Genomic DNA, 12,543 nt, shown 5'->3' on the forward strand with positions numbered 1-12,543 from the left:
TATTTTATCATGTTTTTAAAAACAAGCCGTTGGTGTATAGCATCAGTACCAGTAGTCTATTGACTTGTGTAATTGTGCATCTGTTTCTAGTTAACAATTGAATGTATAGACCTCTGCTGGGTAATGAACAGAGATTTCAGGTTCTATCACTTGCCTGGATGTCCTGTTGTCCTCAAAATAAGCTATTTGCTGTTACTATTCATCTTCTGATTTTAATGTCTGTATATGGGAGGTCAAACAGCTTCAGCTATGTGGTGAAACTACCGGTTGTTCCTCAAATTGGGATAAGTCTTGGGATAAATCCCTTAAATTAAGATGAAACTGACTTCATATATCTGTATTCATATATACTTCTTCCAGATTCTGGAATCTACCCTGTAATCACAGGGGACCCTGCATCGTATACACTAAGCAGGACGACGCCCATCTGATTCTCCTTTTTTGACATTTGGTATTTGTCTGTTTGGTTTCTAAACATGGCAATTTCCGTAGGGGACCATATTTAACATGCTGATTTATGTGAGGCTGCCAGATGAGTGTGGAATCTTGTTAATGAAACCTATCACAGTCTAACATCATTTGTGGCTGTTAATCATTTGCTGTGGAGTAATATACCCTGGGTGTAGAGAATGATATGGGTCTTGGTTCATTCTGTGCTGCTTGTAGTCTGAATGTCCTATTGAGACTATTGAAACAAATAATATATTTGGCTGGGAATAAGATGTGTTCAATGGAAAATGACAGCCATCCAAAGTATGGCAGGTTGGACTGCTGTGGAAGGTGAAGTTGAGGGGTCCACGATGACACTCCTCAGGGTCACGGCGCCACCATCCTGCCTGTTTTGCTCTGCACTGTTCCTCCAGTATTCCGTCTATTCTGAAAGCGTCTTCCTGGACATCAGCTGATCAGTACCACCTATTAATGGCTGTTTCGATGTTTGTGCTATTGTTCTAGATGTTAATCAGGCCCTAATTAAATATGGGCACTACAAAGTAGGGGGGCTGGACTGGATAGGTGCATTCGTAGGTTAGCCAATCAGAATGGGATGCTAGTTGAGCTGCTTCACTGGACTGGATATGCGTACCTGTAGGTTAGCCAATCAGAAAGGGACGCTAGCTGAGCTCCTTTACTGACTCATGCTGCCTTCATTTCATCCTCCATGCCCTTCGTTCACCTCACGGTTACCGTTTGCTCCCCGTAACAGCAGCAGAATTGCTCTCCGGCACATTTTAACGGCACGTTTTTACGCATCTTCCGTAATGCCATCACTAGCCTTGTCTTGTTCTTGCTCTTTTTTCACAGTTTCCTCCTCTGTGTTCCCTCAACCATCTACCCCGTTATCGGCCATCCATTGCTGCTATTTTATATCTCCTTTCCCTATTTCACGATGCCGACTCCCCCTTACCCCCATCACAACTAGCACCAGAATGCCTTCATCCCCCCCCACCCCTCTCTCTCTTAGTGCAAGGCTGTCAGCGCTGTAGAGAGCCAGTGAGCTGTAAAATCGCACAAATTGCTCCTGTCTCGCGTCGGGTCCAGTGGCAGAGGGGGAGGAAGAGGAAAAGGGGGGGGGGAGAGGCTGATTTTATGCTTCAACACTTCGGAGTCCTCTCTTCCAGTCCACCCCACACACACGCCTGCACACACACACGTACACACACCGCAGTGCATCTTTTAACCGCGGCTCACCCCCCTGAAAGCTTAAGGAATCGGGTCACTTCACAGAGCAATGCAGGGTTCAGCAGCCCAGCCAGCGATAAAATCCCCGGGCTTGGGAGAGCAATTTGGGCCCTTTTGAGAAACGCTGCCTCCGTTTAAAGAGAATGAGGCAAAGCGAGGTCCCAGCTGCTGAGACTCCCTCCTGTCAGCCTGCACTGGAAAGCCAGTATTTACGCAGGGATGGAATGTTACTGAAATACTGTTATTCCTATTACTGCCACAACTTTGATGTTTCTCTGCATTCTAGCAATTGCGAAAATTACATGGCAGATAGTTTATTTTTCTTTTACTTCACAAGTGTGAAAATTAGCTGGAAGAATGACAGGCCAATCTACCTCCCCCCGCCCCAAGCATGCCCTAAAAAGGAATGCAGACGTTTTTTGCACATGCATCACAATATCACATACTGCTATCTGAGTGCTAAGATTATAAATATTTTAAACATTGTATGGCTTTATTTATTGACCAGGCCTGTATTAAAGTATTAACATTTAGAATGTGCCAGTATGGATTTTTCATACCCATGAAATATATTCTTGCTTGAGTAAAAAAAGACCACATACTTTTACGTCAAATTCAGCATTACGTAAATAATGTTAACGCACATCACGCAGAAGAGGGCCGTCAGATTGTGACTGGGTGTTAACTATGTGGACGACGCTAATCTATTAGCTAATCTACGCTAATCTACCAAGCTGCCCTTCATCATCAGTAATATTTGAACATTAATGAATATCTACGGCTTATATACAAATCATCACACCAGGATAGACTAGAATTGCTTCCCAGGTGCCAACAACAACATTGTGTGCCATTGTAGCTTCTATCAGAGCATAGTAATGTGATATTACTGTAAGACAAAATTGTCAACATTGTCGATTTTTCAAAAAATCGAACTTTAGAGACGATCTTCCACTGATAGTTTGCAGTGCAAAGTGCTCTAAGGACACCAGATACGTGGCCTGACTCTGTGACTGGACCCCAAGCTTCACTCTCAACTGTATGTGTGTGTGCGTGTGTCTCAAATGAGAGCTAGATGTGGCATTCCAAGAGAAGCATTGCAAGCTGTTCATGTGCAAATGGCAAATTAAAAGGATCATTTAATTTCATCTCATTTCGAGTAAAGCTCAATGCAACGGAACGCCCCTTGTTGGAAATATTTACCTTGTCTTAAATTCTTTGATACCGGTGTGCAATATCTCCCTCTTGTGGTTATCATTTGTATGCCATGTCAGTAATAGCCAAGCGTTATTTGTACACACATCTTTTTAAAAACAGGTCTCCTGTATACAGTTCAGCATGTCTTACACCTTAAAGTCTCATAGGACAGGTAACTGGATAAATATGTACAACTACATATTATCAGTAATGCTGACACCTGTTTTAAAAAGACCAGCATGATACCAATAATATTTCAGTTTTGGATGATATATAAAAACCCACACTTGTGCTGGATATTTGGTTGAAAGCGGAATTGATGGGCAAAACAAAATATTTAATTTCACTTTAATAAGTGTAATTTTGCACTTCTATTATTTGTTGGGAGTGACTGAAGAGATGGTAGTGCGGCTCAACAGGCCAGTCCTCCACACCAGCGGTTGGTTCAGGGGTGGCCAATCTTATCCACAAAGGGCCGGTGTGTATGCGGGTTTTCGCTGCAACTCCCTAATCAGATTACTAATTAGAGGACTGATTGGCTGAAGAGTCCTCACACCTGGGTTTGAACAGCTGACCTAAAGGTTATCCCAAAAACCTGCATACACACTGGCCCTTTGGGGATAAGATTGGCGACCCCTGGGTTAGATGGTTGCCAGTTCTTGCCCGCCCTTGGCCTAAGGGTCACATGTCCGTGGTCCTTTGAGCACGGCCTACAACCCCCAGCTCTACGGCTGCTGCTGCCCTTGGCCACCGAACTTCCTCTCGTCTACATGTGTGGCAGGGAGAACAAGACGGGCGAATCAAAAACAGAATTTCCCCACAGGGATCAGTACAGTGTCATTAGTACTGAAATGTAGTGTTCATCTAGAGTACAATGACCAGCTGAACATCAAAAAGAAAAGATACCCACAATAAGGAGCTTTACACTGACAAATTTGTTTATTGTGTATACAATATATTCCCTAGTACACAAAAAAAAGACTCAAATAATGAATTAGAAAAATAATCATTTATAAATGCAATACTGCTATATAATGTAAATGGTGACATCTGAGGGGGGACATGATCCAGGTCTATAAGATCCTAACAGGTTTGGATGCTGTTCAACCGAATAGTTACTTCAGCATTAGTTCAAATACAAGAACTCGTGGCCATAGGTGGAAATTAGTGGGAGAACATTTCAAACTGGATTTAAGGAAGCACTTCTTTACACAGCGTGTAGTCAGAGTATGGAATAGTCTTCCTGATAACGTAGTGCAAGCTGAATCCTTGAGTTCCTTTAAATCAGAGCTAGATAAGATTTTAACAACTCTGAGCTATTAGTTAAGTTCTCCCCAAGCGAGCTCGATGGGCCGAATGGCCTCCTCTCGTTTGTATAGTTCTTATGTTCTTATGTGACACAACTGGTAATGGAGTATAAAGTAAAGTGCAAAAAAAACATTCTAAGCAAATAGATACAGTGCAAAGAAGTTTCAGGTCAATACTGAACTGGAACAGGAATTGTACTTAAAATTGGTTAATTCCAATTCAATACAATATATAGCTGGAGAAAAAAACACTTGTTAAAAAAGGCCAACATTATGAAAAAGATTAGGCAAAACTTGGATAAGCTAGGAATGGTTAATCCTGGGTTGGATGCTTCTTCCTCACCGATTACAAATAGCACGGTGTGGTGTAGCACACCGCCACCTCCCACAATGCACCTCTTCACTGAATTCCGAAACGTCCACTTACATGTCAGATCGGGGACTCAGTTGCTGGTGAGTACACTCTGTGAGGAAAGCAACACACCTGTCCTGATTTTCCATCTACACACAGCTGACGGCCGCCTCGGAGGTCTTCCCCGTTGGACCCACTGAGTAAAGGCACCTAAAGGCTGAGGCAGGCTGAGGCTTTGCCCTCTCCCACAAGTGGTTAGCGGGAGCCAAGCATTGAGCTCTTTATGCTAGATCCATAGAACATTCCAACGACTTCTGCAACCCTATCCTGAGGAAGCTGGAGAATGTTTCTCAGCTGTTTTCTGCTCTTGATGTGCACTTCGGGTTTTTATTTAATTTAACAAAACAATGTCAGAGCTATCTTCTTAAACATAAATATGTACAAAATCTTATTTTGTAATATGGGGTGGGAACCTTCACCATGGCTGGAAAACACCTTACATGGCACTCCGAAGTGAGAGGTGACTTTAAATTCAGCAGACACCGCAGCCCAGAAGTCTGTTCTCCACCACCAAGCAACATCATAAAAGGAACCTTCGGATGCGTCGAGGAGCAACGTCTGCATTTTGTCAGAATGTTCTGGACCATCAGTAGATGATTCCACTGAACCAAAACATTTGCAGCCACAGCACACTGAAGAGCATTCCTGTTAGAGAATCATTCTGAGTTTTCTGGTTTCCATTCTCCTTTTTTTTCTTAAGAGATTCTTTTGGTCTATAAGTGTTTTTCTATAAGGTTTATATACCACCTGCTGATGGGTATTAGATCATTTTAGTTAGAATCTGGTGATCCCTGATGCACAAAGGCAGCCGTGGCCTGAACACCAGGCTTGTGTCCTGATGAACAAGCCTTTGCTTGGGGGAGTAAAAAGGACAGGGAATTCTGGGAAGGAAACATCGGCCAATGCAGAGATGCAGATCACGGTTGGTGAGTAGCAGGGTTCTAGGAGAAAAAAACAACAGTGCTGGTTAGTCTTCTTGGTCAGAGTAGCAGGTCATACTTAGATTTGCGGGGTTTTGTGAGTGGATAACAGATGGGGGTGGCAGACACCTTGGCCTGCGGGCCGAGGATGAAGGTATTCAGCATTTTCTCATCTTCCCGCCTAGACAACCCATCCCTCCAACCTTCTTGTCTGCCGGTCACAGGCTCCTGGAAAAAAATATTAAAACATGGCAGAACATAAGATCTTGTAGCTAGCACAAAGGAGATACAAATATAGTACATTTTGGCTCCCCCTACAGGCGAATTTAGAATTGCTAGAATATGCTTTTGCTGGCGTAAATGGAGACATACATTCCTCCTACGAGGGATACAAAAAAAAAACTGTCTCAGAGTTCTGGTTCTTGTGTATTCAGGATGCTAATCGTGTGGATCAATAGTCCTTCCTCACCTGGGTGCCAGCATGGCAGAGAACCTTGCACCCGTAAACTATACTCAGCACAGTGATGAAGAGGTTCAGGATGGAGAGGAACAGCAGAATCCCCTGTTAACAGGAACAGAATCCATTAAAGGCAAGAGGCACAGAGCAAGCTGAGGATGAGAGGGGAAGTGCGGTTGCTCTGAGGAAGGTAGTCAAATCAAAGCAAACCACAACATCATTAAAATGTTCAGCATGCAACCTTAAGATGTGCTGGACATTTAGTACAAATATAAGCATATAACATAAACAGTTCTAACAAGGGCTGACTTGGGGGGGGGGGGTGACAGTATATAACAGTTGTATTTTCAGTAATGTGCCTGTTAGTCAGATGCAATAAGTTTTGTATAAATGTGATTATAACACTCAACTGGATGGCTTCCTGGAACCCGTCTCTATGGTAACTGCGCCCAAGCCCCCCCCCCCCCCCCCCGACACGAGGCTGACAACAATGTCAATTTTTCTACATAAATGGAAAAACTGGAGCGGACATCGAGAGGAGCGAGGACAAGAGGGGAGTCTGGACTCCGGACAGGCGGGTAGCCCCACTTTACTTACGTTACACAAGCCGCAGAAGACAAAAAGGCTGTCGATGACGATGCTGACGAGGGCCATGATGGCGCTGAGGGAGCTGGTGACGACAGCCGCTATGATCTACAGCACAGGAGTACACATCCTGTAAAAAGCGAGGTCCGCTAATGCTCTCTACAGCCTCAGCATCGCTCGCATCTCCCTGAATAAACACAAGCCAAGCCGTCCTTTGCCCCTCATTTACTAAATAAATAATCTGATAGTGAACATATTCAATTAGCTCTCAGACACTCAGACATTAATCGGTCATTTTCCGTGCCTTAACGGCCAACATTTCTGGGTGAAATACTAGTCATCGAGGGAGACAAATGTAATATTTTAATGAGTCGGTCCCTCAAAATGATCACGGGCCTCATTAGTGCAAATACATGCGGATCACAGGAACGTTCCAGAGCCCAAGAAGCAGGGCTGATCAGACAGGACGTGCAGAGTGAACAGGCTCCACTGAGGCAGGTGTGTTCCACATACCAGCTTATTTCCCCTGGCAAAGGCAGACACCACCCCGCTGATGATACACTGGAAAAGATGAGATTTTAGGAAAAACACATAAATCATCCTTCCAGTGTCTGACCCGTCTCCTAAAAATTCTAAGCCACTTGTAAGTCATCCTCTCAGTCACTTCAGTACAGACACAAAGCTTATTACGCATTTAGATTTACGGTGTGACGGTTATTGACGACGGTGTCACTGTTAAACTCTATATCACAGGCACCATAAAAATGAGCAACGGGAGCCAAATGGGCAGCAATGCATCTGGAAAATGTACAAGAAGCCCTGTTACTAATGGCACCGATGTAATTAATTGTTCTACTAACTGCCTCTTTGTTTTCCTTTTGAGTTTTATTGATTGCAAAGACACTAATTCGTTAAAAAAAAAAAGTCGTTTTCGATGATTTACCGTGATTTTTGGCTTTAAATTGCAAAAACATGTACTTTCAATAGAGTGTGTAGACTTTTAATATCCACCGTATGGGCATCAGTTTGACACCCCAGCAGGGCAGGGGAATCAAACTGCAGTCCTGGGGGGCCGGAGCCCTGTGTAGCTTAGTTCTTTCCCTGTTCCACCACAAATGATTCAGCTCAAGAGCTGTGTGGTAATTAGCACAAGGAGCTGAATCAGAGGTGTTAAATGAGGAGAAACCCAAAAATGTGCAGGGATTCGGCCCCCCAGGACTGGGTTTGACACCCCTGTGATAGGGGGCTGTATTCTACTAGCCATGAGAATGGTTCTAAAACAGATACTGGTGCAGTTTGGTACCTGGCTGTGTAAAGATGGAAGTCTTGTTATCTAAACCACAAAATACAACATGGTTATTTGCATACTCACCATTATGCTCAAAACCAAAGAAATCGTGATGAAAACAGCCGGGATGCCATGCCACAATAGGTATGTAAAGAAGACAGTGGCAAGGACTCCAACTCCGATTAAAACCTGTATGCTCTTCAAGACAGAGAGAGAAAATCCACATCAAGGCACAGCCTGGGAAACATATCAGCTCACACTGACCGCAATGCAGTAGGGTGGTGGTCTGCACATGGGCGTCTGCTTAGCCGAAACTGTAAATGTGTCTAAGTGAAAAAGTCATGTGTTGCATCACATGCTTTCTTTTATAATCTCAGGGCCAACTAGATACAGTGAAAACCATGGAGCTTATTATTTAATAGAGTCAGTGATTCTGCTTGTTTGCGAAATGCCCACTGCCTCTACGATACTGTTTTCGGCATAGTTACTGTCTATGTACAACAATCGATTTTACCCTCTTCAAAACTCAACCAGCGTTAAAACGGCATTACGGTCTCAATGCATGTGTGAACCCAGAAGCAAAGACATTAATATGCTAATGACATAAGCTGCACTGAAATAGCCAAACAGACGCAGCACAGCCCAGTATTGATGATGGAACATAGACCTATCGCTACCCTCATTTAAGTCACACTCAAAGCAGCAGGAAGTGCAACCTAAGCAAGAGGGGTGGGTGGATTAGCTGATTAGGATGCTATGCTTATGATCACAAGGGTGTTGGTTCAAATCCCCTTAACCCCAATTGTTATAGGGAAAGGCACCTAACCTAACAGGTGGTGCAAAGCTTTTATGATGTAATCTGATGTCCTCACCCCTACAGCTTTGGTATTCCCCTTTGAGAAGATGGCCCGATCCTTGGGCTGCCGGCTGCGATTCTGGCTCCGCCTGGCAGGGCGCGGTGCCGGTCGCCACATCTGCGGGTACACCTGGCTGGTGATCATGGCGGAGATGGCAGCAGCCGCATGACTGGACATCCTGGATCCTGGTAGGATTGGACACATCGGACACATCAGACACACAAAAATCACACTGCAAATCATCCCCTTCGACCCACAAATAAAACAGCACCCCCTCAAAGGAGTGCAAGTCTGCCCAAAACTGAACTACGTTTTCATGCAAACGCGCATGACATTTGTTAATTTCAAAATATCAGCCCTGTTTTACTCACACCGCTCAGCTGACAACAAAATCTTAAGCGGTTGAATAAACCTCATGCTGTAAATCAACTTTTTAGAGACACAACTGTCATATATAAGCTGATATCTGTCTGCAGTGTGCAATTTAAACAACTGTTTTAAAACCCAGTTTCCTTTATTACAAGTTAGTGTGTTAATGAAAAACACATGTCAGTTTGTAACTGGCTAACTTTTAACCCTGCTCATATCAGTTATTATACAAGCATCATGATATTCCATCAAGCACACAAGACCTATAATAATAATAAGAATAATACGTCACCGTTAATAACACAATACACTTAAAGACAGAAATATTACTGTCTGTATAATGATGTTCTGATAGATGCAACAGGGCATGCGTCCTTGACCAGCTTTTTAAACAGCGGTGAATCACAGTCCGTTGTCATCACGCAGCTTTCTTCTCACTGTTTCCAGCCTAAGTCCTCGAATTGGCCTACTTTTCGGTGGCACCCCTGGAAAAATGGCTGCTAAGAATGCGAGATGGGCGAGTCTCCCGATGTAAGGAAGGACGCCTGTGTCAGACGCCCCCAGGAACGGGCAATAAAATTTAGATCCCTTTTTCCCGTCGAGGAAAAGACTCGAGAAGTGCGGCGGTGATCCCGACGACACCGGCGACCGAACCGCAAAAGAAAGAAGCGAAAAAGCGCAGCGATATTGAAAGAAAATTGCAACTTACTGTATATTGTGTGTATCTTTAATTACGGGGTGGGCGCAGAGCTGACTGAAAGCGGCACGCCTGTTAGATGCTAAAATACTTTGAAAGCCTCAGCCTTTTAAAGGCGTATTACAGCATGTTTTGGGGGGGCTGCATAGTTTTTCACTTCATTTTTCATTGTTGATCATTCTATTTATAAACCTGGTGCTTCCCTGTGTTGAATGTTGCAAGACAAACTAAACAAACGAAGAACAGTACATTATAATGTATTCTTTTTGGCGATGTTTTTGGAAAATAAATGCCCAGCTTGTACCGACTATTCGCTTCGCAACTTTTGATTCCATTATAGGAGTCGATTTTAGAATAACGGCCATTCTTCAGAGCACGGTCTTGAACCATTTGTTTAAATGAACATCATTTGCAGGGTAAAAGCCGTGAACTTGCAAATGAATCGTGAACTGGGCCGTGAATTAGTTACAAAACAAATATTTACGTTAGCGCTAAATGTAGGGGGTTATGGATTTACACCCAGTTTATTCTAAGACGGCGCAGTACCTTTATATCTAGAAAATGGGCTTCTTTCGTTATATTAGCAAAATAAATTTATGTTATAATCTAAAATTATTCGTTTTTAAGGATTACATTGTCATATTGACTATTCATGTCCCCTGCTGACTTTCAAGCCACCGAACATATAGTAACGCCAGCCTCTCGTCTGGTCCTGTCTACTTTTCTTCTGTTACATATGACAACGTGAAAATAATATTTTTTCATTGGAAAAACATACGGATCGTTCATAATATAACTTTTGTCTTTCTCTTATAATTTATCCCCAAATACATGCAAATGGCACGTCTCCCAACTTTTAAAAAAGTTTCCTTTCTTCGGATGTACTCCAATATTAAAAGTACTTTCTTTGAGAAACGCACAGGTATCTTTCAAAGAGGCTCTCAGCTTATGTCCAGCGACGCCATTATTAATACCAGACATTATAAGGGTCGCCGTTTGCAGGAAAGAATGCGTGGTAAACGATATGGAAAACCTTTGGGTCAAGGAAGGAAAACTAATATTTCCCGGTCTTTGATCACTCGATCGCTACTAACATTTAGACAGTTAACAGAGGAAAGCTGTACGTAGGCCTATAGGTTTTTTTTAATAATAATTCGCATCAGACTTACACAGATTCTTTCTATTTCTTTTCTCAAACGAAGATCACGTCCTAAAAGTCGAGGACACAATCGCGATTGCGGTCCTTGTGATCGAGCTACGACAGATAGTTAGATTTCGTGAATTGCAGATGATTTAGAAAGAAAAAAAGAAGGGAAAACACGAAGATACGGATGAAATGTACAGAAAGAGCGTTGATGTCGCTGCGCCATCTGTGTGGTCCAGCAAGACAATTTGGTCACACGGAAGTCACGTATGACAATATCCAGATGGCAGATTGAATGAACGGACAGAAGTGGTGCTGCAAGGATGTGCACAACTCAGATGACGCGATGCCACATCGATCTTAAATTTGAAAATCAATAAATTTGGATTCACTGCTTTAGTTGAACTTTTTTCCACCCACGTATATAATGTGTATAAGATTTAAGCTGATGTTAGCTAATGTTTTCAATAAAGTCAGTAAAACAAACTGACATTTTTACCAGGGGTCTTTGAAAAGATTGAGCAATTAAACATCAGGGATCCGAAGATACATCAGACCAGATGCGTCACGAGCCTGAAGCCCCGAGTGAATCTGAACGAGTCCCGAGTGATTTGTTTAGCTCAGATGTTTTAACAACCATGCTCTCAGTTTGAGAACCCTCCGACAGACAATTAAGTATTAAGCTCCTAGTAATGCCCCTGCATAAGGCCCTCGAAACTTTTATTACCACGGAGCCCGAAATGTACCAACAGCTCTATAACCCGCATACCTCAGGTGGCAGGAGCCACTTAACCATACCATTGCCCCCCTCCCCCCTCTCCCCTAGCTACAGTCCTCACCCAATGAAAGAGGAACTTCCAGAATTTAAAGCAGCTCATATCAAAAGATGTGCTGAGTGCCTCAGCAGGTTAATTAAACCTCTGTGCATGTGATACCATCGCTGGTTCGCGCCTCGGCAGAACAGTTACGTTACGATTCAAATGTACCAGCAAATAAAATGTTTATATGTATTTATATTATCTCTAAATGGGGGATGTTCAAAGAAAAGACTGGAGTTGAAGATGCAGGTGGCTTCCGGTCTGTGGCTAAAGACAACCACCTCTGCCCTACTCACCGCTTCCTGGAGATGGCTTATCGTCTGAACCACCGATTTCTTTGTTTAGCTAATGTTGGCTGTAACAGCAGTTCATCGCTGAATAACTATATGCGTGAAATTTTATTTTTGAGATTAATGCTTTCCTGCGAGGATGTCCAACAGGGATAGGATGCAGTACAGAGACCCAAGCAGGGCAGATCTGTTCAGGTTACCAGCCCCTTCTGTCTGTCCACAGATCCGGGCATCTGTACTCAATCAGTTGGTGTCTTTAGGTCAGTCAATTTCTTACATTTTTTGCCTAAGGGGTATTTTGTGATTTCTTGTTCTATTTTTTATTTTTTTACTGTACATCTGGCATACCAGCAGAATACATCCTTTGGGGGGGGGGGGACAAATTTTATCATAGGTATGTACATGTGGTGGGTCTGCATGGGTAAAAATCAAGGGCCCATTTTTAATTCCCAGTTCAGTTTCACTGTCAGATATATGTTTGGTTCCACGTGATTATTGATCCATATCTGCAAGGAAATGAGT

General features: G+C 43.1%; 1 protein-coding gene across 3 annotated transcripts; it reads right to left on the minus strand.

The window, feature by feature from the left end:
• Positions 1-3,797: 3,797 nt before the first annotated feature.
• LOC111853485 (uncharacterized) lies at positions 3,798-11,138 on the minus strand. Of its 3 annotated transcripts, none has more exons than XM_023830423.2 (8): positions 10,939-11,138; positions 8,719-8,888; positions 7,931-8,044; positions 7,072-7,119; positions 6,571-6,666; positions 5,986-6,078; positions 5,646-5,744; positions 3,798-5,537 (listed from the first exon to the last, which is right to left on the minus strand). In XM_023830423.2, the coding sequence occupies exons 2-8, from the start codon at positions 8,878-8,880 to the stop codon at positions 5,514-5,516; spliced, it is 636 nt and encodes a 211-aa protein (XP_023686191.2). In that variant the 5' UTR covers positions 8,881-8,888; positions 10,939-11,138; the 3' UTR covers positions 3,798-5,513. The 3 variants fall into 3 exon arrangements, with proteins under 3 accessions (XP_023686191.2, XP_023686189.2, XP_023686190.2); XM_023830421.2 differs by lacking the exon at positions 10,939-11,138 and adding an exon at positions 9,782-9,894; XM_023830422.2 differs by lacking the exon at positions 10,939-11,138 and adding an exon at positions 9,365-9,775.
• Between the last annotated feature and the right edge of the window lie 1,405 nt (positions 11,139-12,543).

Source organism: Paramormyrops kingsleyae, chromosome 23, assembly GCF_048594095.1.
Source record: "Paramormyrops kingsleyae isolate MSU_618 chromosome 23, PKINGS_0.4, whole genome shotgun sequence".
In the NCBI taxonomy this organism is placed as follows: domain Eukaryota; kingdom Metazoa; phylum Chordata; class Actinopteri; order Osteoglossiformes; family Mormyridae; genus Paramormyrops; species Paramormyrops kingsleyae.